Source organism: Balaenoptera physalus (assembly GCF_965194825.1).
Source record: "Balaenoptera physalus genome assembly, chromosome: 8".
NCBI lineage: Eukaryota > Metazoa > Chordata > Mammalia > Artiodactyla > Balaenopteridae > Balaenoptera > Balaenoptera physalus.
Window position 1 is genome coordinate 1,794,164 of NC_138887.1, and position 26,158 is coordinate 1,820,321.

General features: G+C 34.1%; 1 protein-coding gene across 4 annotated transcripts in view; it reads right to left on the reverse strand.

The window, feature by feature from the left end:
• Positions 1-26,158, reverse strand: part of ZPBP (zona pellucida binding protein) — a 100,425-nt gene that overhangs the window by 18,872 nt on the left and 55,395 nt on the right. For all 4 annotated transcript variants that reach the window (XR_014266922.1, XM_082473271.1, XM_082473269.1 and 1 more), the window contains one exon: positions 21,488-21,665. Coding sequence is in view for 3 of the 4 variants with exons in the window: in XM_082473271.1 (XP_082329397.1) it covers positions 21,488-21,665 (178 nt within the window). In the remaining variant the exon portion in view is untranslated. The remainder of the gene's footprint in view (positions 1-21,487; positions 21,666-26,158) is intronic.

The following is a 26,158-nucleotide window of genomic DNA, read 5'->3' on the forward strand; positions in this document are numbered from 1 at the left end:
GAACAGGAAAAGAATGCCAACTCTCACAACTTTTGGCGAGCACTTTTCTGAACAGTCTAGCCAGACTAACTATATGCTAACATATAGTTCTAAAAAGTAAATTCTTAGAACTATAAGTTTTAGCAAGGCCACAAAATACAAGGTCAATATTTCTAGAAGAAAATAGGAAAAATTCTTCATGAATTTGGGGTAAGCAGAAATTCCTTGGATGGACAAAATATCTTTGGTTCCTTAAGAAAAAAATTAAGAAACTTAGTTTTGTCAAAATTAAAACTTCTGTATTTGAAAGACACCACTAAGAAAGTAAAACGAATATATATGGACCTGTTTCCAGAATACATAAATAAACCTTGTAAGTCAATATTTAGAAGAATAATAACCTGAAAAAGGGTAGAGGAAATGATGTGAACAAACAGTTCACAAAAGAACATATGTGAATGCTCACAGAGAACATGAGAAGATATTTGATATCATTAGCTATAAAGTAAATACAAATTATATCACAAATAAAATAGCACTACACTGATTAAAATTTAAAAGATGGACAATATCAAGACTGCAAGAATGTGAAACAACCAGAAATCTCATACACTGCTTGGTGGACATGCAAAATCATACAACTACTTTGTAAAAGTTTGGGAGTTTCTTAACAGTTAAAAATACTCTACCATATTATCCTAAAACTTAACTCTTATGCATTTATCCAAGAGAAATGAAAACATAGGTCCACAAAAAACTTACACAGAAATGTTCATACAAGCTCTATTCACAATAGCCAAAAACTAGAAACAACCCATAAGGCCTGTAAAAAACTGAATGTATAAATAAACAGTGGTAAATTTAATAAGTAGTTGTGATTGTGAAGTAGCATAAGGGGACAATTTGGGGAATGGAAATTTCTATATCTTCATAGTGGTATTGGTTAAATGGATGAATACACTTGTCAAAACTCACTGAACTGTACAATTAAAATGTGCACATTTAAAAATGAGTGTATTTATGACACCTTAATAAAGTTGATTAAAAAAATTTCCCACAAATACTGCATGATCTAAAATAGTCAAATTCACAGAGGCAGGAAGTAGAATGGTGGTTCCCAGGGGCTGGTGAGAGGGAGAAATGAGGAGATATTACAAAGTTTTAGTTATGCAGGATGAATAAATTCTGGAGAACCAAGTAGAGCAATATGACTCTAATTAACAATATTACATTGCATAGTTGAAATCTGGTAAAAGGGTAGATCTTAAATGATCTCACCATACACACACACACACACACACACACACACACACACACACAAAATATATATATATATATGTAACTATGTGAGGTATGGAGCATGATGGATATGTGAATTAGCTTAATTGTGGTGATTATTTCACAATGTATACATATATCAAAACATCAAGTTGTATATCTTAGATACATAAAACTTTGTCAATTATACCACAATTAAGATGAAAAACAGACACAGAGATATAACACATTTATGAATTTGAAGCCACCTTCTCCCCAAAACATAATCCTATCAGGCTTACTGAAAATGAAAACTGACCAGCTGATTCTAAAATGAATAGGGGAATATAAGGACCTTGTGACAGACTGTATTTCCCAGAGATGGCTAACAATATATCCATCCCATTCTACACATTCTTACAATTGTGACCTTGTTGAGCAGTAGAATCCATCCAGGTCACCTCCTCTGTTCCTAAGTGGAACTTTGTATGACAGAAGTGACACCAGCTGACTTCTGAGGCTAGGTCATGGCTTTCTATTGTTGTCTTAGGACATGAGCTTTTAGATTCCACTGCCATACTGTAATGTAACAGTGCCCAGTGCTCACACAGGGCCAGTTAGTGTGTATAATCCCATGAGTTAGTATGGAAACACTCAAGAATAACAGGCTTATGGCCAGAGTAAACAGAAAATTCTCACCTCTATAGCAGAGAATGACTTGCCTAGACTGAATATTGGTTCAGCCAAATAAATTACAAGTAAGACCAGAAATAACCAAACTGTTTCCAAACAATTTTTCTATGTAAGAACAAAATTCAATAATGCAAAAATATAAAAATACAAAAATATTCAATGCCAAACAACAGAACATTCACAAATATCTGGGATTCAGTGAAAAATTACTTGGCATGAGGGAGACAAGACTATATGACTCACGATAAGAAAAAAAGTTAATTGCCATCTACCCTGAATATGTGGAAAAGGACATTAAAAAAATTAATGTAACAATATTCCCTATGTTCAAAACTTAGAAAGCCCAGAGATAAACCCACGCACCTATGGTCAACTAATCTATGACAAAGGAGGCAAGGATATATAATGGAGAAAAGACAGTCTCTTCAATAAGTGGTGCTGGGAAAACTGGACAGCTACATGTAAAAGAATGAAATTAGAACACTCCTTAACACCATACACAAAAATAAACTAAAAAATATTAGAGACCTAAATGTAGGACCAGACACTATAAAACTCTTAGAGGAAAACATAGGAAGAACACTCTTTGACATAAATCACAGCAAGATCTTTTTTGATCCACCTCCTAGAGTAATGGAAATAAAAACAAAAATAAACAAATAGGACCTAATGAAACTTACAAGCTTTTGCACAGCAAAGGAAACCATAAACAGGACGAAAAGACAATCCTCAAAATGGGAGAAAATATTTGCAAACAAATCAACGGGCAAAGGATTAATCTCCAAAATATATAAACAGCTCATGCAGCTCAATATTAAAGAAACAAACAACCCAATCCAAAAAAGGGCAGAAGACCTAAATAGACATTTCTCCAAAGAAGACATACAGATGGCCAAGAAGCACATGAAAAGCTGCTCAACATTGCTAATTATTAGAGAAATGCAAATCAAAACTACAATGAGGTATCACCTCACACCAGTTATAATGGGCATCATCAGAAAAGCTACAAGCAACAAATGCTGGAGAGGGTGTGGAGGAAAGGGAACCCTCTTGCACTGTTGGTGGGAATGTCAATTGATACAGCCACTATGGAGAACAGTATGGAGGTTCCTTAAAAAACTAAAAATAGAATTACCATACGACCCAGTAATCCCACTACTGGGCATATACCCAGAGAAAACCATAAATCAAAAAGACACATGCACACCAATGTTCATTGCAGCACTGTTTACAATAGCCAGGTCATGGAAGCAACCCAAATGCCCATCGACAGACGAATGGATAAAGAAGATGTGGTACACTACCAAATGTAAAATAGATAACTAGTGGGAAGCAGCCGCATAACACAGGGAGATCAGCTCGGTGCTTTGTGACCACCTAGAGGGGTGGGATGGGGAGGGTGGGAGGGAGGGAGATGGCAAGAGGGAAGAGAAATGGGAACATATTGTATATGTATAACTGATTCACTTTGTTATAAAGCAGAAGCTAACACACCATTGTAAGGCAATTATACTTCAATAAAGATGTTTAAAAAAAAAAAAGATGTGGTACATATATACAATGGAATATTACTCAGCGATAAAAAGGAACAAAATTAAGTCATTTGTAGAGACGTGGATGGATCTAGAGACTGTCATATAGAGTGAAGTAAGTCAGAAAGAGAAGAACAAATATCGTGTATTAATGCATATATGTGGAACCCAGAAAAATGGTACAGATGAACAGGTTTGCAGGGCAGAAATAGAGACACAGATGTAGAAAACAAACGTATGGACACCAGGGGGGGGAAAGCGGCGGTGGGTGGAGGTGGTGGTAGGATGAATTGAGAGATTGGGGTTGACATGTATACACTGATGTGTATAAAATGGATGACTAAAAAGAACCTGCTGTATAAAAAAGTAAATAAAATTCCAAAAAAAACAGCAAAAACTAAGTAATGCAAAAATATAAAAATACAAAAATATTCAATGCCAAACAACAGAACATTCACAAATATCTGGCATTCAGTGAAAAATTACTTGGCATGAGGGAAACAAGACAATATGACTCATGATAAGAAAAAAAGTTAATTGCAAACTACCCTGAATATGTGGAAAAGGACATTAAAACAATTACTGTAACAATATTCCCTATGTTCAAAACTTAAGATAACATATGGAAGATATAAAAAAAAAGCATTTCAATCAATCTTCTAGAGGCCAAAACCATGTTGTGTGTGATGAAAAACACTCTGGGTAGGATTACTGGTTGATTTGATATTGTAGAAGGAAAGATGACCAATCTTGAAGATACAGCAAAAGAAACTAGAGAGAATAAAACACACAGAAAAAATTTTTAATGAAGAAATCAACAAAGAGCTGTGGCAAAATGTCAGTCAGGTTAATATGCTTTTAATTGGAATCCCTGGAGGAGAAGAGACTAATAGAAAAATTATTTGAATAAATAAGTAAAACGATTTTCCAAATTTGAAGAGCACTGAGTGTCCACAAATCCAAGAAAATGAAATATTCTTCAACAGCAAATTCACACCGAAGAAATGTTAAATAAAATCCTTCAGGCCATAGGAAGAGAACTGCAGGTGGAATTGGGTCTACACCAAGAATGAAGACTAATGGAAAGGATAATTAGATGGGTAAATACATGTGATTTTTTATCATTTACATCCCCATAAAAGATAAACTGTTTAACAAACAGAACAATGTAGTGTGGGATCTGTGACACAGGTAAGCTTAACTGGGTAGATGTCAACAATAGCACAAAGGTCAGGAGAGAAGAAATGGAAGTATAATATTTTAAGATGTTTATACTTCATATGAAGTGGTATAATATTAATTAAAGGTAGACTGGGATAAATTAATGATATACACCATAAGCCTAAAATTACCACTAGAGGGCTTCCCTGGTGATGCGGTGGTTGAGAGTCTGCTTGCCAATGCAGGGGATGCGGGTTCGAGCCCTGGTCTGGGAAGATCCCACATGCCGCAGAGCAACTGGGCCCGTGAGCCACAACTACTGAGCCTGTGTGTCTGGAGCCTGTGCTCCACAACAACAGAGGCCGCAATAGTGAGAGGCCCGCGCACCGCGATGAAGAGTGGCCCCCGCTTGCTGCAACTAGAGAAAGCCCTTGCACAGAAACGAAGACCCAACACAGCTAAAAATAAATAAATAAATAAATAATTTAAAATTACCACTAGAATAAAAACACAGAGCTGTACCTAATAGGTCAACAGGCAGATAAATGGAAGCACAAACACTATTCAATTAATTTAATTGAATGTAGAAAAAATGGAAAAAAAGGAACAAAAAATAAGTTGGGGAAATAGAAAACAGTGAGATGATACACTTGAAGCTGACAATGCGAGTAGTTACATTAAATTGGGTTTAAAGATGCCAATTACAAGGCAGATATTGTCAGACTGGATTTAAAAAGCAAGATCAAACTGTATGTTGCCTAAATAAATACATCTTAACTATGAAGATATAAATTTAACATAAGGGGCTAGCAAAAGGCATAGCATTTGTACTGGCCAGTTTTATGTGTCAATTTGGCTAAGCAATACTAGTTATTCAATTAAACACTAATCTAGGCATTGTTGTGCAGGTATTTTGTAGACAAGATTAACGTTTACCATCAGCTGACTTTAAGGAGATAATCTGGTGGGACTGATTTAATCAGTTGAAAGGCCTAAGACCAGAACTGAGGGTCCCTTGAATAAGAAATTCTGCCTGTGGACTTCAGCTTCAGACTGTGGCCAAGAGTTTTTTGTCTGCCCTTCCTGAAGACCTGCCCTATGAATTTTGGAATTATCTAGTTAGCTATCACAATTACATAAGCCAATTCCTTGCAATAAATCTCTCAATATACATATATCCTACTGATTCTTTTCTCTGGTGGAACCCTGACTGATAAACCACGATAACACTAATAAAAAGAAATCTGTAGTTGGCAGTACTAATATTAGACAAAACAGAAGTCAGAGAAAAGATTATTACAAGGAACAAAAAATATCTCATAATGATAGGGGTATGAATATAACCAGAAGGATACAGCATAAAACATGTTTCAGTAAATTAAAAAGTATTCAAATCACACATATTCTCTCTGACAACTGAATTAAATTAGGTTTCAATAAAAGAAAGATCTCTGAAAATTCCCATAACATCTGGAAATTAAACACCACAATTCTAAATAACCAATTGCTTGAAGAAGAAATCCAAAGAGAAATGAACATTATGAAGTGAATGGAAATGAAAATACAACATGTCGAAATTTGTGAGGTGCCACTAAGGCTAGGGAGAAGTTTATATCTTGACGGCCACAAATTATTAAAACGTTACCCACTCCCCCCACAAAAAAACCTGAATAGCCACATGTATTAGAGAAATAGAATTTTTAGCAAAAAAAAAAAAAAAAAAAAACCCAAAAGACAAAAAACACTTCCCAACAAAGAAAACAAAATAAAAGATGTACTCTGTCTTTGCCTTGCTGCTTACAGTAAAATGCAGGAGGAAAGAGATAAATTGATGATGGCACTGCTAAGCAAAAAGGAACCATCATCTGGTAATTAGAAACCTATCCAGATTTCAAAGAATGTTAAAATCAGGAAGTCCACTGTTAAAAAGCAAGGCCTAGAGAGTAATGCTATGGCTGGATAAACTTTTGCTACCAAGACTACGTATGTGATTCATAGGTCCACTCAACCATCCTGGAAGAAACCTGGAATTGAGATATGGAATTGCAGGAAAGTTCTGTGCCTCCACAAGAGCTGTCCCTCTTGACTAATGATGTGAATACCCATGACATACACAGGAGAACTGCAAGGTTTTTAAGAATGTTTTGCAGCAGAAACACTGCTAACTTGAACTAAAGGGAACAGAGACAGGATCAAATTAAAGAGTTTTTAGATTTCCAAAATTCTACAAGCAGGAAATGGGCTGGTAGACTTAATCATTTGCAAACATGCACTACCCTTCAATAAAAAAGGAATGACTCCCATGGAAAAGTACTGGGTCCAGTGGTGGACCAAGTCAGACCCACAGGCCTGAAACAGGGGATAATGGAACTTCCATGGACTAGAATGTAGTGCCTCTGTGGGTCCAGTGGGCAGAGGACTGAGCTATAGAGGACTATTCTCAAGACTAGAAATATACTGGAATTTTCCCTTCTAAATTTCAAACTTGCTTAGGACCAGTGACCCCTTTCTTCCTTCCAATTTCTCCCTTTATAATTATTAAATTATTAAATTATTAACTACCTGGACATAATTGATATTTATAAACTAATACACTCAACAACTACAGAATATACATTGTTTCCAATAAAATAACTATATATATGAATTAAATTAATAAGTAACATATTAAATCAGAACTCAATACAAAATGATACCTGAAAATCTCCAAATATTCACAATTTTTTTTGAGGAGGAAAAAAAGAAAAAAGGGAAAAGTGTCCTTTGGCAGTTGCATGGTGAAGTGAAAAATTAGCAAAGGGGAAAAAATTAAGATCCTGCAAGAAAAAAAGAACTAAAATCTGGAGGGCACAGAATCCCTCTTCAATTACTGAAACAAATTAATAAATAAATCTACTAGCAGAAATGGACTAGAAATTTTATAAGACATTCCAAATATCTTAAAAATGAATATAAAAAGACAAACATATCTGCACAGAATTACTTCAAAAAATGAGAAAATTAGACCAAATTCACATCAAATGTGGAAAAGTTTCCTTCCAAAAAATAAAGCCCCAGCCCAGATGTTTTCATTGATGAATTCTATGACATTTTAAGTAAATCCTAATTTAAAAAAAAAACTAATTACAGTTTTTTTTTTTTTTTTCCCCCAGAATACAGAAGAAGAGAGAACACTTGCTCAACTTGCTTTCTTAAGGCTGGCACATTCATAATACCAAACCTGAGAAAGAAATTACAACAAAATACATAATATAATAACACAAATCTTTAAAATATTAGCAAATTAAATCCAGCAGCATACAATAATGAAGTAGGATTTGTCCAAAGACAGAGATTTTGGTGACTACACACAACTGAGTATAAAATAGTTTTACACTTTGCAAAAATAGTTTGGAAAAGTCTCAAAACAAAGGGACTACTAAAACCTTCAGTAAAAAACCAAACAAAAGCAGCAAACTCTGGGGAAGGGACAGAATATGATTTCTAGAGTAACCACATTATATTATTACAATGCTCAACTTAAAAAAAAATAATAATTTAAAAAAGCTCAGAAAAACATTGCCCATTACAGGAACATAGTAAATTGACATATACAATGGAATATTACTCAGCCATAAAAAGAAACGAAAGTGAGTTATTGGTAGTGAGGTGGATGGACCTAGAGTCTGTCATACAGAGTGAAGTAAGTCAGAAAGAGAAAGACAGAAATCAATCTTGAGGAAGCCCAGACATCAGGCTTATTTAAAAAAAGACTTTAAAATGACTATGTTAAATATGTTCAAAGAGCTAAAGATGTAAAAAGAACAAAGAACATAAGGAAAATGGTGTACGAAGAAAATGAAAATAACAATAAAAGACAGAAATCATAAAAAAGGAAACAGAAATGTTGGAGCTGAAACAACAGTAAATAAAACTAACTGGAGGGGTTGAACTGCATATTTGAGGCTGTACAAGAAAAAAATCAGTGAATTTGAAAACAGGACAGTTGAAATTACCAAATCTAAGTTGCAGAAAGAAAAATGTAACTAGTGTCAAAGGGACTTGTGGGACACCAGTATCTACATTATGGGAATCCCAGAAGAAGAGAAAGAAAAATAATGTCCAAAAACTTGATGAAATACATGTATCGACAAATCCAAAAACACAAGTTCCAAGTAGGATAAACTGAAAGAGACCCACACCAGCACACACATTGTAAGCAAACTGTTGAAGACAAAGGTATAGAAAAATATTGAAAGTAGCAAGACAGAATTAATTCATCATTTACATGAGGCCCTACATAAGACTATCAGCTAATTTCTCAACAGAAACCTTGTAGGCCAGAAGTGAGTAGGAAGATACATTTAAAGTGCTGGAAAAAAGAAAGTGTCAACTGAGAATTTTATATCCAGCAATAATATCCTTCAAAAATTTTGGAGAAATTAAGCCATTCCAAGATAAAGAAAAGATGAGGAGGTTCATTACCACTAGATCTGTCCTAAAAGAAATGCTAAAGGGAGTCCCTTCAAGGTACAAATGAAAGGATGCTAGACAGTAACTCAAAGTCAGATGATGATATAAAGATCTCTAGTAAAGGTAACATGTAGTGAGTATAAATGTCAGTATTATGGTAGTTTCAGGCTGTAACCACTATTTTTGTTTTCTACAGGATTTAAGAAACAAATGCATAAAAACAATTATAAATTATGTTATTGGGCACACAATATTAAAGATATAATTTAGAACATCAATAATTTAAGGGGGATGCAGAGTTGTAAAGGAGGAGAGTTTTTATATCTGAATGCAGTTAAGTTGATAACCGTTATAATTAGATTGTTATAATAGAATGTTATATTTCATTCCCATTGTAGCCACAGAGAAAAGAACTTTACTATATATACAAAGGAAATGAGAAGTGAATCAAAAAGTGTCACTATAAGAAATCAACTAAACAGAAAAGAATGCAGGAATGGAGGAAATAAGGAACAAAAAAGCTATGAGAAATATAGAAAACAAATAGAAAAATGACAGAAGTCCTTCCTTATAAGTAATAACTTTAAATGTTAATGGATTAACATCTCCAATCAAAAGACAGATATTGGCAGAATGGATTAAAAGAAAAAAAAACATGATGCAACTGATGTTAACTACAAGAGACCCATTTAGTTCTAAAACACAAATAGGCTGAAAGTGAAAGAACAGAAAAAGATCTTACATGCAAAGATTAATCAAAAGAAAGCTGGGGTGGCCATACTAATGTCAGACAAAATTAACTTTTGGACAAAAATTGTTACAAGAACATTACATATTAATGATGGACAATTCAGTTCATCAAGAAGAGATAACAATTATAAACATATATGCACCTCACCTAGAAACAGAGTCTCAAAATATATAAAGCAAACATTGAAAGAACTGAAGGGAAATAGAGAGCTATAAAATATTAGTGACTTCAGTAACCCACCTTTAACAATAACCATACAAAAAAAATTAATAAGGAAACAGAGAGCTTAAACAACACTATAAACCTATTAGACCTAAGAGACATACAGAGAAGCCTCCACAAGAATAGCTAAATACACATTTTTATCAAGTGCACATGGAACATTCTTCAGGATAGATCATATGTTATGCAACAAAAAAAGTCTCAATAAACTTTAAAAAACTGAAATCATACAAAGTGTCTTTTATGATTACAATATAATAAAGCTAGAAACCAGTGCATTAAGGAATACTGGAAAGTATACAAATATCTGGAAATCAAATAATATACTATTAAACAATTAATGAATCAATTGATAAACACAAGGGAAATAGATACTTGAGACAAATGAAAATTATAACACAATATGCTAAAGCTTATGGGATGCAGCAAAAGAAGTGCTAACTCTAAATACTTAGATCAAAAAAGGGAGATCTCAAATTATTAAACTGACTTCACTTAAGGAAGTAGGAAAAGTGGGACAAACTGAGCACAAAGCCAACAGAATGATGGAAATAATAAAGATTAAAATTGAGGTAAAAAAATGTATATATGTATATAGGAAAGTAATAGAGAATATCAACAAAACAAAAACAAAAAGCTGGTTCGTTGAAAAGAACAACAAAGTTAACCACTTCAGCTAGATCGGCAATGAATAAGAGAGAAAATACTTAAAATACTAAAATAACAGTATTAGTGAAAGTGGGGACATTACTACTGATTTTACACAAACAGCAATATAAAACTATACTATGAATAACTGTACACCAGTAAGTTGTATAACCTAAATGAAATGGACACATTTCTTTCTTTCTTTTTTTGGGGGGTTAGGATTTTTATTTTTATTTTTTATTTTATTTTTTATTTTTTGGAGTATAGTTGCTGTACACATTTCTAGAAACACATAATCTACCAAAATGACACATAAAGAAATAGAAAATCTGAATAAATGTAAAACTAGTAAGACATTAAATCAGTAATCAAAAACCTACTCATAGAGAAAACCCAGGACCAGATGGCTTCACTTGTGAATTCTACTAAAATTTAAAGAAGTAACACAAATTCTTTTTTCAAACTCATCCAAAAATTCAGAGGAGTAGACACTTCCTAACTCATCCTCTAAAGCCAGCCAGATGAGACACTACAAGAAAATTAGGCCAATATCCCTTATGAATACTGATACAAAAATCCTCAACAAAATGTAAGGACACCAAATTTGCAACATATTTAGAGGATTGTAAACTGTGACCAAGTGGGTTTTATTCCCAGAATGCAAGGATGATTCAACATTCAAAACCTTGATCAATAAAATATACCACATTAACAGAATGAAATGTGGGGGAAAAAACATACGCTCATCTCAATTTACATAGAAAAAACATTTTTTCAATGTCAATACCCTTTTATAATAACAATAATCAACTACGTATGGAAGAAAACTCTCTAAACATGTTAAAGGCCACATACAAAGAACTCATAGCTAACATCATATTCAACGATGAAAGACTGAAAGTTTTCCCCCTAAGAACACTACGAATGTCCACATTTGCCACTTATATTCAACATTATCAGAAGTTCTTGATAGGGTAATTTGGTAAGAAAAATAAATGAATACAATTGAAAAAGAAGAATAAAATTATTTCTGTTCAAAGATATCACGATCTTATATGTATAAAATCATCAACACTCTAAAAACCCTACTAAATCTAATAAACAAATTCTGCAAAATCACACCATGTGAAACCAAATGCTAAAATAGTTGTATTTCTATAAATTAGCAATGAATAATCCAACATGGAAAAGAATAAAACAATTCATTTGCTATAGCATAACAAATAATAAAATGTTTAGCAATAACTTTAACCAAGGAGGCAGAAGATCTGTTCACTGAAAACTACAAAACATTGTTGACAGAAATTAAAGGAAACGTAAATTTGGAAAGACATCCTGTGTTCATGGAAGAGTTAATATTAAGATAAAAATACTACCTAAAGCAATCTACAAATTCAATGCAATCCTTATCAAGATCCCAAATGTATTTTTTTTTTCTTTTCAGAAATAGAAAACCTCATCTTAAAATCCACATGGAACTCCAGGATCCACAAATAACCAGAAAAATCCTGAAAAAGAAAGATTTGGAGCAATCACACTTTTTGATTTCAAAACTGATTACAAAGATACAGTAATCAAAACCGTGTGATATTAGCATAAACACAGACATACAGACCAATGGAATAGAAGAGAGGTCCCAGAAACAAACCCTCGTGTACATGGTCAACTGATGTCCAACATGGAGGCTAAGACCATACCATGGGTAAAGGATAGTCACCTCAACAAATGGTGCTAGAAAACTGAATATCCACATGCAAATGAATAAAGTTGGAGCCTTATCTTACATTATACACAAAAATCAACTCCCAAAGTCCCCACCACCAAATACTACCACACTGGGGATTAGGTTTTGGCATATGAACTTATGGGGGGGTACAAATATTCAGCCTATACCAATAAGTTTGGTGAAAGTTAAAGAGGAATACTTTGTACTATTTTTCTGAAGTCCAATATTATATCAAAATAAGACGTTTAAAACAATCAATTACCTAGATATAAATCTAAGTAAAATATTTGTAAGACCTCTATAAGAACAATTATAATTGGGATACATTTAAATGAAGACTTAATGGGATATATTTTAATGAATAAGCACATGTGCACGCACGCGCACACACACACACACACACCATGTTCATGAATTGAAAGACTCAATACTGGTAGGATGACAATTCTCCCAAATAGCATTGTAGATTCAGTGAAGTGGCGATCAAAATCCAACAGCCATTTTTATAGAACTTGACAAGCTGATTCAAAAGTCTGAATAGAGAGGCAATGGATCTCATAACATTGGGTTGCCCAAAAAGTTCACTTGGGTTTTTCTGTAAGATGTTACAGACAAGCCCGAACGAACTTTCTGGCCAACCAAATACAAAAGGACATGCCTTATCAGAGATTGACACTCATTAAAAGTCATAACTGTTTTTTTTTAATTGGAGTATAACTGTTTTACACTGTAGTGTTAGTTTCTACTGTACAATGAAGTGAATCAGCTATATGTATACATATATCCCCTCCCTCTTGGACCTCCCTCCCACCACCCTCCATCCCACCCACCTAGGTCATCACAGAGCACTGAGCTGCGCTCCCTGTAGTATACAGCTGGTTCCCACTAGCTATGTATTTTATACATGGTAGTGTATTTATGTCAAACCTAATCTCCCAATTCATCCCACCCTCTCCTTCCCCCCATGTCCACACGTCCGTTCTCTACACCTGTGTTTCTATTCCTGCCCTGCAAATAGGTTCATCTGTACCATTTTTCTAGATTCCACATATATGCATTAATATACGATATTTGTTTTTCTCTTTCTGACTTACTTCACTCCGTATGACAGACTCTAGGTCCATCCACATCTCTACAAATGACCCAATTTAATTTCCTTTTATGTCTGAGTAATATTCCATTATATATATGTACCACAACTTCTTTATCCATTCATCTGTCGATGGGCATTTAGGTTGCTTCCATGTCCTGGCTATTGTAAATGGTGCTGCAATGAACGTTGGGGTGCATGTGACTTTTCGAATTATGGTCTTCTCAGGGTATATGCCCAGTAGTGCGACTGCTGGGGATAGATTAACGTATCAGTGGAACAACAGTATTCAGAAACATATCTACCTTTAGAGATACTTAAATGTCGCACTGAATAAAGGATGAACTTTTCAATAAATCCTACTGAGAAACTGGGCGTTCTACATGAAATAAAATCAGACGACAACTTCACATAATATAAAAAAATTCAACTGGGATTTCAGTATATACCACCTACTCATGCTTAAACATAAGAACCACTCTTTATTCTTCCCTTTCCTCCTGCTTTTACATTCCATAAACACTTTTTCTTGATTGTGTCTTAAATATACTAAATCTACTTTCTATTGCCGTGGCCAGTAATCAGCTCTGAAGCATGTCATGCTTAGTCATGCCTTTGTATGTGTTTTCTCTCTGCCAGGAAAACTCAGTACACAAATCTCTGTATAATCTTCTCCCACTTATCATGCAGGGCTCAACTCAAGAGTCACTTTTTAAACAAATTTATTTTTTTATTTATTCATTTATATTTGGCTGAGCCGGGTCCTAGTTGCGGCATGTGGGATCTTTTAGTTGCAGCATGCAGGATCTATAGCTGCGGCATGAGGGATCTTTTAGTTGTGGCATGCAGGATCTGTAGTTGCAGCATGTGAACTCCTAGTCGTGGCATGAGGGATCTAGTTCCCTGACCAGGGATCGAACCCAGGCCCCCTGCATTGGGAGCACGGGGCCTTAGCCACTGGACCACCAGGGAAGTCCCAGGAGTCACTTTCTGAGTGAAGTCATGCTTGACAATCCAATTAATGGATCCCCTAGTTTCACCCTAGACACTCTCCATGGTAGTCTCCAACTGAACCCAAAACCTGGTCCATCACCCACCCTTCTCTGCCCTGCTCCCTCTCTTGGAGCTAACCTCTATAGACTCCATCACCCAGGATCCCTTCCTCTGGGTCTGGCCACAGGAAGGCTCCACGAGAGGACGGCAGGACAGGACACTTATCTTCCTCTTGCCTCCTGCCAGTTTTATGGAGTGGCTGCCTCACTGTGCGCCTACAGCTCAGCTGGTGTCAGGCGGCCCTGTTTCCCCAACTCTCACAGGCCACTGTCTCATTCTTCCCTCATCTTCATTCTTCAAGCCTATGGATGGTAGCTGCTTCAAGATGCTGTAGTCCCAGGGCCTCAACATCCCTTATCCCTACCTAGACCTCTGACAGTGGCACTTTCATTCAATCCTATTCAAAATACTAGTGAGCAGACCTCCTGTTTACTGTTTAAATCCTGCCAGGTACACTAGGGTGCATCATATCACCTTGTTTAATGCTTGTTATTGTGCCTATCATCATATGCAATGACTTTATTCACCTGTTTGTTTATAAGCTGCTTGACCAGACAAAATACAAACACAAGAGAAGCAACTTGTTCATGTCTCTCATCAATGTATCCCCAGTGCCAGACATTTAGTAAGCATGCTATGTATTTCTGAATTCTAACACATTTCCTGGAGGAATAAAATATAAAAAATGACATCAGTGTTACAATAAAGGGTTAGTTGCTCAAGATAAGATTTGGCTTACAAAGGGTATAGTGAGTTATGCTATGAAGCCAGGGTTTTATTATTGTAGGTTTTAAAGTAATGAGATGATTACACTTGGAATTTACAAGTATAATCGGAAGCAATGTGAGATATGGACTGAAAAGGAGAAAAAGTAAAGGGATACCAGTTAGGAAAAGACTAATCTTTCCAGGCACAAGAAAATGGAATCCAAATTAAGATGACTGCAGTGGGAATGAAGACAAGCAGATGAATTTGGGTGAAAGATCTAACCAAGAATGTAACTGCAGGAAGGCAGTGGGGGAGAGAGAAGGGAATGGGCAGTTATGAAGTGCTATGGACGGTTGTCCAGTTAACAAGCCCTGAGTGGCAGGCAGACCTGTGAAATCTCCCAGGTAAGGATGTCAAAGCAGAACGCAGCAGGGTGAGAGATACAGTCTTTACTCTTCATGGCTATAAAATTTTACTTTTTAATTTTTGAAAAGTCATGCTCAGAAGCAATTAGAGGTCATTCGAAAATGTCTGTAGTTACACATACATTGTGAGAGAGGTTAAGATAAGATAGTGTGAACGTTTTGAACTGTTAAAATAACACACCAAAAATGTGAAAACTCAAAATGCCCATTATTTAAGATTATTACTCACATTTCTGTAAATTTATACAAGGAAATACTCAAAAAATAAAAGCTGGTTAAGTATTCTTGTAAATAACATTTACTATAATAATTAAAATAGGAAATAATCTAAATTCCAACATAAACAAAATGTTTAAACATAATTCCTATGATTACTTGGTCATTTTTAACAAATAAAAGTAATAAGAAGACAGTAGAGTAATATGGAATGATATTTACAACTTAATGGTTAACAGAAAAAAAGTCATTATAATGAACCATTTACTGATAGCTCTATTAAAATTATAAATTTATGAAGACAAAAATCAGGTGATACTATACACAAATGATAGATTCGAATTATTAGAGAAAGAAAGCACTTATTATTTTTCCTTAGCGTGCCTTTAGTGTTGTTAACAATGGTGTTCAAGCTTTAAGGGAAAATTTTAATTTTTTACCTTTTTATTATAAAATCTAACACATAGAAAAAATAAGACATAAATGTTCAGTATAATGAACGCTTGCATAGAAAACCTGTCTAGAAACAACTGAGGCCATAACGTAGAAATCTGCCACCCCTTAACACTCTGCCTATGTCCCACCCACCCACACTCCTTCCCCTTCACAAGTCAGCACTAGTCTTCTTCTGTGTCATGGTGATAATTTCCTTGGATTGCACTATGGTTTTAGCTTTCAGTATTCACAAATAAGTCTCTATAAAACAGAGTTTAGCTATGCCTAAATTACATGAATTCCATTGTGCTTAGCTTCTTTTCCACAAGTTATGTTTATAAAATGTATTCAAGTGGTTGTAATTCCCATTCACCAATTACAGCCGTTCCATTGTATGAATACATCACTGTTTATCTGTACATTTTACTATGAACAGACATTTGGGTTGTCTCTAGTTTGGGACTATGAGAAAATATGCTGAGAGGAAATTTCCCTGAGAGTCAAATGCTAGATCATAGAGTATGTGCATCGTCATGTTTACAATAATGCCAAACTGTTGCCCAAGGGGCAAGATTTATACTCACCCAGGCAGTGTATGCTGCTCTGAGACTCCACATTTTTTTGAACACCAGTGTATTGAGACTATTTATTTTTTGCCCACCTGATAGTTGCGTAGTAGGAGCTCATTTTGTTTTTAATTTACATTTCCCTGATTACAAAAAGGTTGAACATATTTTCATGGATCCATTGACCATTTGGAATTACTCTTTTGTGAATTACTTGTTCAAATATTTTCCCATTTTTCAAAATTGTTTCGTCTTTTTAAAAAATGTTTTCTGGGCTTCCCTGGTGGCGCAGTGGTTGAGAATCTGCCTGTCGATGCAGGGGACATGGGTTCGAGCCCTGGTCTGGGAAGATCCCACATGCCCAGAGTAACTGGGCCCGTGAGCCACAATTGCTGAGCCTGCGCATCTGGAGCCTGTGCTCCGCAGCAAGAGAGGCCACGATAGTGAGAGGCCCGTGCACCGCGATGAAGAGTGGCCCCCGCCTGCCACAACTAGAGAAAGCCCTCGCACAGAAAAGAAGACCCAACACAGCCATAAATAAATAAATAAATAATAAAAAATGACTAATACTCTAAAAAAAAAAATAGAAACTGATAAGTGGTCAATAAATGTTAACTATTATAACTTTAAAAAAAAATGTCTTCTATGGGTTCTTTATATATCCTAGTCTTTTGTTGGTTATATCCACTATAAACAATTTTCCCATTCTGTAGATTATATTTTCTCTCTTTGCAGTATCTTTTGATAAGCACTCAATTTTTATGTAGACAAAATCTTTTTTTATTAAAGTTAGTGATTTTTGGGTGTTTTTCTGGAAATCTTTTTCTGATGCTGAAGACATGATATTTTCTTGTTATATTCTAAAACATTTACAGTTCTTTATGTATATATGTCTGTAATACATCTGGAAGTGAATTTTTAGCTGGGTCCAATCTTAATTTTTTCTATATGGTTTTATATGCCAGTATTACCTGACAATTTTTGTTTTGTGTATTTCAGACCTACGTTAAGTCCTCACAGATTTAGAAATATTTTATTTTCACCTCTTCTTGTTAGACTTATCCTTTCATCATTACTTAATGCCTGTGTAACTAGTAAGACTTCTTGCCTTAAAGTCTGCTTTGTTGATGGCATATTTTTTTGTTATCATTTTTTTTGGTCCTTAGATGTAAAATTAAAACAAGAGTTCATGGTTGCATGTCTGAGCAGGATAAATTTTTAGAGTCTAAAATACCTTATTAAAAACAATTGTATCTACTAAACAATTCACTTTCACTGCATAATTAAATTACAAAAGTACACTTTATTAATAAAATTATCTCAAGATGTTTAACCTGTAACCTAATTATTTCTAACTACTAACACAAACACTGTATCACCATGAAAGAGCTCCTTGCTTAAGTTTCCTGGGACTCCCCAAAGCTTTGGATGTGCAACAGAAAACCTTATTTATAAAGAAAGCAACAGAAAACAACAGTGCTGCATAAACTATTAGTGAGCTATACATTCATCCAAAACATTCAATGAAAAACAGTCTGCTGCCTCATTAGGAGGAAAGGCGTCCTATCTAGGTATCACTTTATCAACACCAATACTCAAGAGACTCAAACTTTCATGTCCATCAAATCACCCAGGATGCTTATAAACGTAAATGTGTGGCTCCCACACCTTGGATATATTTTTGAGAAGGTCTTCAGGTAACTTTGAGACAGTGCCATAGTTTAAAGAGGAAGAAGAAGGAGGAGTGGGATATTATGTCAAAAAAAATGTTATTTGATGAGCTTAAATAGGAATAAAATAAAAAGGAAAGCAAAATATACAGTCTTACGAAATAATAGAAACTACAGAAATTACACACTAAAACATATTTTAGAATCTGTGTTTTAAAAAATTCTATAAGAAACAATACAATATTCTAGCTGGTCTTTGGTTGTAGTATCTTTATGATATAATTTATGAAATTATGAGACATCTATAATTCACAAATTAGAACTTTTTCATTATTCAGTGTCAAAATGATTGACAAAATGATGCATATAGTAAGCAATGATAAATGTGTAAAGAAATACTTTCAGTGAAAATCAATTTAAAATGCTAAATTAACTAGAAATGAGAAAAATAATACAGGTAGAAATGTTAAGTCTCTAGGTTTATAAGCAAACGATCTTTATCTGTGATCTAGACATAAAGATTAAATGAGTAAAGATATCCAAAAAAGAAGAAAACGTCACCGTTTACTTTACCAGCTGCTGAGAAAGTACATAAACTTCCCTCACATAATAGACATGCTTATCTCAATCTTTGCTGAATATAAACTTGGTGTGTCTTCATTTTGGAAGTTAAGTCACTTTACAAAGCATCTCATATGTTTTATGTGCTTCTATCTAGTATTCCATTTCACACTTGAATGGATAAGTTCATTTAATATGTTAATTTTGTCTTGTAACTACTGTTATATTTTATAGTGCCTACCAATTTGGAGAATGATATAAATGTTTTTTGGGGAGTATGTGCTCTTTAAAATTTTTAGAGTGATAGCCTTCTGTAATATAGACTGTATTAATCACTGTAAAAATTCTGTAAAAATAACTGTATATGATGGGGACCTGAAGGTCACATTATATTTAATGAGTTCTGTGCAAAAAAGGAGCGCAGTCTCGCTTAAGTAATCGAACAGAGATGATAATAGCATAAAGGTAATTCTAAATTAAAATATTTATTTACCATAGAACAACACAAACTGAGATATAGCAAATCATTACTTGGTAAGTATACTGAGCAATGATAATGATCCCATAAAATTCAAAAAATAAATGTTATTTCTCTCCTCTATGCAAAGATATGACTCTTATTGCCACATTAAATTTGAACTCTCCCACTTTGCTTTCAAAGCCTGTCATTCCCCACAGCTCTTCTGATACTAATCTTGTAGTCCCTGTCAAGCAAAATTCCCCCAGAAATCTGACACTCAGTCATGCCCTTGCTTGGGTGGTCCTTGCTAAGCCTGTATCTTCAAAGTGTTACCTCAAGTCTCAAATCACTCAGAAAGCCTTTTTTTCAATTATATTAATCCTATATAGAGATTCATCCTATCTCTAACTTAGTTTGCTTTATATAATCTCCTTTCTGTTCTCTTCCCTGTAGTTTGGTGGTCTCTTGTTCTCTAATTGTTTCCTGGATGCATCTCCTGTATCTCTAAGCTCTGTGGGCCAAGACATATATTTGGGAGAGCAAAGCAGTATTTTAGATGCAGAAAACATTTTGGAGATTTATATAACAATTTTATTATATACTTCCCATGGTGTTTGTTGTCAGGAATAAAAGAGTTGCTTAATGAACTTGATCAAATAGTACAGCATATAATAACTCGAATGTTATAATTACATGGTAAAATTAGAGTACCTGAAAATTGTGTTATCTGAACTTCTATAAACACAAAAAAACTCCAATGATAAAATTATTATTCATAATAATTTCATCATTATGATGAAACCTATCATTTCAACTGAAAGAGCTATGTTTATTTCAAAATTCTTAGAATTAATGAGATGCAACTATTTAAAATTTTTAGTTTGTCTTAAGGCTTTATTGACAGACAATATAAATGTATTTAACAGACAGCTAAACTACTAAGTTTTGGTCTCACTATTTGGCATTGCCAGGCTTTTCTTCATCATTTTCTGTGCTCTAGCGTGATATGCGTAATCACAGATTATCAAAACAGTCACAAGGTTGGCATTTGTAAGTGCTTTATTTGTTAAATTTGTATTGTGTTTCCTGAGATAAATTTTCAGTACATTTTGTCAAATTTCATATCCTTAAACAAAGACAAAATTATGAAAAAGTAAAGCAAAATCTAACCAAGTTAAATAAAGCAAAGCAAAAATAATATTTAGTGCTCTACCATATAAAAAGGTTTTTAATCTAACATAAGATAGTAGAAAAGAGGGAAGAACAGAGAAGACTCAAACAATGGCACTAATGTAGTGATATTTATGTTAGAAAGTCTTTCAAGACTGAAGGTTAATTGGCTCACTCCACAGCTGCAGATGGAAATTCAGAGACTGTGAACCCATGTCCTCATCCTAAACAGCCTCTACAGACGGTCCTATAATGAGCACAAAGATGGGAAGCCAGATAGCTGCTCAGATCCTTTAGTGCTAGGATCAACGGTCAGAAGGAACAACTGGTAATAAAGCAACTCATATACTTACTTTTAAAAAAAGTAAAAAGTTACCTAAACCAGACTATACAAATGTAAACTCTTCAAAAATTGATTCTAAAATATATTTTGGCTGTTAAGATAAGTAACTCTAGGTGTCTCATAACTAGTATTTGTGCTTCCTCCCAGACAACTGCCTAACACCCCAACCCCTCTTCACTCTAGTATTAAAACAAGGCCAGAATTAAGTTGGCCTTTTTCTTTTAAATCTTCAAATTGACATAGTCTTTTCAAACACACTACTTCAAACCTAAATGATAGTAAAAATAAGTGATAGACATTCACTTAGGCATAATGAAGACAAGTGAATTTTCATACATATAAACCATAAAGTCATAGTTCATTACATACCACAGCACTCAGGACATTTTGGGTGTTTCAGGATATTCATTCCATACCCTGGGAAGCAGCGATTAATCCAAACCATTTGGAGAGTACCTTCAATGTAATATATCTCAGGCAACGGCTCTGCACGTCTGCCCAGAACTTCCACTTGTTGATTAAAAAATCTCTCTATGAGATTTTTAGCCTGAAATAGAAATACAGTATGAAAAAATTATCACATAAATGTAATTTTAGAACAAATAAGGACGCTTATGTATTTAGAAGCAGGGGAAACAAATTCTCAAGGTCCTTATTTTTTCTTGAATTCATAAAATATAAATAACACCTGTAAAACTGAAAAGATATCACCTATAAACCTCAAATATTTCTAAATGTACTTCCATATACAACACAATGAAAATATTTCAATATATAACCAAATTTTTTGGTCCCTTTGGTTTTGAATAATATATGGATGGGCTTAAGAGCAAAAACAAGACAGCTCTTTGAAATTAAATGTACTTTCAGAAAGGTACTCTAACAATTAAATGTTCTTAAAGAAATGTACTTTAAGAATCTTTAAGAAGCATATCCTGAGACATCTGCTCCACTGTGTAAATAAAGAAAAATTAGGTTTAAAGATGGAATACAGCACATGTTAAAACTTCTAGCTCTGTTTCAAAAATCAAATTTACAAAATAATTAAGGCATAATTCTGATCTATAATTAATTACCTTTTTACTTGTAGTAATTATTCTGGCTTGACTCCTAAAAGTAACAAGAGGCTTATACTTTTCAGTGGCTGGTAAGCCTTACGTGGTAAAGCATGAGGTATGGTCATGAGTTCACACCCTCGACAAGCTAGTTAGTTCTGCTAAGTTCTCCTATGCTCACCTGCGCCTCTCATGTAGTCAGGAGCAGGGGTAAATGAAATCGTGCTCATCTATAACCACTAATGGTGCATCTCAATCTACTGACTTCTCCAGATACCTTACAAATTACACCCCTCCGATGAAAATTTCTATAAATAATTGTAAAAGTGTTTTTCAATATACTGCATTCAACTCATTCTATTACTGAATTACTATATTTTTATAGTCTAAATGGTTTTCTTGTACTTCTAATAAATTCTGTCAAATTTGCTGCTATTTACAATTTTGGTTAAGGAAGTGCTTATGAATTAATTAGCTACAAATCTGGTATCCAATTAACTATATTTAAATGCAAGACTACAAATAAAAGTATCAGGAGACATGATCATAATCACTTGGCTTCCTGACACTCTATGCAGGAGAAAAAAAGAAGAAAAAAAAAACCAATGAAACTATACCTCACAAAACCTGACAAGAACAAAAATTATCATGTAAATCAGATTCCTGTTTCCTGTTTTCTTTCTAAGGAGGAGAATGAGGATAAATCTCTTATTTGATAAAAATGGAAAGAAGGCAATAAATTATTTGAATCATTGACTAAATTTTTTTAAAATAATGAGTATGTTGATGGTTGACATGGGGTTAGTTATTTGTACCAAACAAAGTGTGAAACTGAAGAATTCTCTGAGTTGGGTAAAGATTAAAGATTTTAAAGTAAAAATTTTTGGACAAATTTGGATGACATAAGAACAAATCATAATTATAGAAATTCTTCATAGATTAATCACCTGGTTTAAGATACAAAGAATTAATACAACTGAATAAACATCAGATTGCCTGGCCCAAGCTACTCCTCCCTTCACCAACCCACCCCCAAATTTTATAGAATTATTAAGCATATATGGAAGGAATATGTTCTATAATTATTGGTTATTGATTACAAGACTAGAACAAGAAATCATTACCACTTCAACAGTAAGCAGTTTGTAAACTATATAAAATTCTGCATGGAGAAGTTGAACAGCTTACTTTAAATACCATAATCTGCTCAACTGATCATGCCACATTAGGTACTGAAAAAGGCGACTAGAAAGGCTTAATATGTGCTCTACATTAGTCCAGCAAGCGATGGGAGTCCTAGGATAGGCAAAAAATGTCATACATTATACACGACCAGAGTTGAATTGGAGCTCCAGTATCCATGAGGGGAGAATTCATTATGTACCAGGTGTTATGGACAAAACACTTTTAAGATAGAGTTCGTTGGAAACCTTTGGTTAACACCTATATTTGGGGAATCTCTTTGAAAAATGACTATAGTCATCAAATGGGGCTGGAATTAAAAAGCCAAAAAAAACCCCAAAAAAACAAAAAGGGAGAGGCTTACAGTATCTTGGATGAAATGGAAAGAACTGTGAATTTGCATAGAAAAGACTGGTGATCTCAGTGCTCAGTGAGCAAATGAGAGGTAGGGTGTCCGGATCTTACAGGACAACATCCCAATGAAGAACTGTCGAAAAATTTTAAAACAAAAACACAAAGTTGTCCCTCTCGTGGTAGGAACATCAACATGGATGATGTACACTCACTCATATCAGTAAAGCAGGCAGAGAACTATGAGATAAAGCTCAGTTTCAAAGCAGAGCCAAAGGGAAGAGGAAGAAAGTAAAGGGTTATATAATAGTTTGAATTCTATGAAAGTTGGAATCCACTCCTAAGAAGCATAATGAATCCCAGAACTTTAGAATAAAGAAAAATTTAACTTTGCAATGTAGTCTACTTCAGTCCTGAAGCAAAAGACAAAAGAATTGACTCTTCACTCAGCATTGTCACTGAAATGGTAGTTGCTCCACAAGAAATGAAACCTGTATTAGAAAACCAGATTTTTTAGAAGAAAGATTAAAGATAAATTATAATTTAGGTTTTGAAATTATTAGAGATTTAAACTGTCATATTAAAGTTTTTTAAAGTAGTATATTTCTAATTGAAAAAAGCAAGCAGATAAGATAGGAGTGAGAGGAGAGAAATGACATTTAAAAATACAGAAAAAGAATTCACATTTCCAACCATATGGTGCACTAGATAGTCTGAAAAATCACCCTGCTAAAAATCACCTAACTGAACATAACACAGCAAAGATACTGTGTACTTATATTTCAACAATAAGAGAGGAAGAAAAAAGTAGAAAGGAAAAAAGGAAGACAGGGAGAGACAGAAAGAAAGACAGAAAGGTGCTAAAAATGAAAATTACAAACCTAATATTAGCTGAGTCCCTATTTCATTTCATGCCAATCTGAGTATTCCAGAGTGTTATAATTCAACAAACAAAAGAGCTAAGGAAAAAAGGCTTAAAGCTGTTAAAAACAAACAAAATAAACAACCAAGAAAGACTCTAAGTAAAACAGTGGAGCAGGAAAAGAAATTCAATTACAAAAGGGAAATAACAAGAAAGCCTCTCAATAGGGTAGGGAGGGGGCAGCAGGAGGGGGTGATGGAGTGGAGGGATGGGGGAAAGCAAAACTCCTCTGTGAATTCCTACACGATGGTTTGCTTTCAAAGTGGGTGTGGGGTTTTGTTGTACTTTCTGTGTGGTACAAGATACCCAAGTCAGAAATTAACATAAAAATTTGGCTTTGATTGAGAACAACCATGGAACATTAGGCAAAAGCAAACATAGTAACTTTACAGAAAAACACACACAACCTAAGCCAAAGGGGCTACAGCTACTGATAAAGGACTGACAAACATGACTTATCAGCCAGAATTATGTAGCAGAGGATGAACTAAGAAACAACAGTGGGGTCAACAAACTGCCAAATTAGACCATCAAGCAATTCAGATAATGGAGCTCCAGTGACCTAAAATAGAAAAAAATGATATGAAGTATCCTTAGAACACATGAAGACATAAAAGTGGTATGAAAACACAGGAAAGGAAATTTATATCACAATAAAAGAGAAAGTATATTTGAAAAATTACCTACTTAAATTACAATTAATGAAGGGAGTAAAAAATGGAGTGAAATTAAAAACTCAGTGGACAGACTGAACATCAGATTAGGCCTTGCTGGAGCCAGAACAATTAAATGCAATAAATAATTGAAGAAATTACTGAGAATGAAGAACATATTTTAAAAAAGAAAAAAAAGTAAGAGAGAGGTGGAGAAATCAATGAGATAACCTGAAACATACTAAATGGGAGTTCAAGAGAAGCAAATGGGGCAACAGGTAATTTTCAAAGATGTTCTGGCAGAAAAAATTTCCAGAACTGATCAAAGTAATGAATCCTCAGATTTCAGTGGAACAATAAATATAGGAAGAAGGAAAAATACATGATACGGAAAGACTGAGATGCAAGAAGAAATCGTAAGCAAAGAAATGGATAAAACTGTGGGTAAATCTAAACAGACACTGACATTCTGAAACAATCTTAATAATAAGTGAAAAATTAAAAAAAAAAAAAAAACTAGAGTACTAGAAAACAAAACCTTGAAAGATGAAAACAGGTCATAACAGTTAAAGGTCTTTAAGGCTTTTGTACTCTTTTGGAAGGTATATAAACTAAGTAAGTTTTGGTTCTGCTACAAAGAATATGTTAAAATTTTAAACAAATCCAGAAAAAGAGTGAAAAAAATATAACAAGAAAAAAGTCAGTTAAAAAAAAGTTTAATCAATCCAAAGATAGGGAAGGAGCAAAACCAGAAGAATAGAAAACCAGGTTAAATGATATATAATAGAATGATAAAAACCCATCCACATAAATCAGCAGTATGATTTGAAAACAATAAAGCAATGAGCAAGACTATAAAACAGTATATCATTCTTTA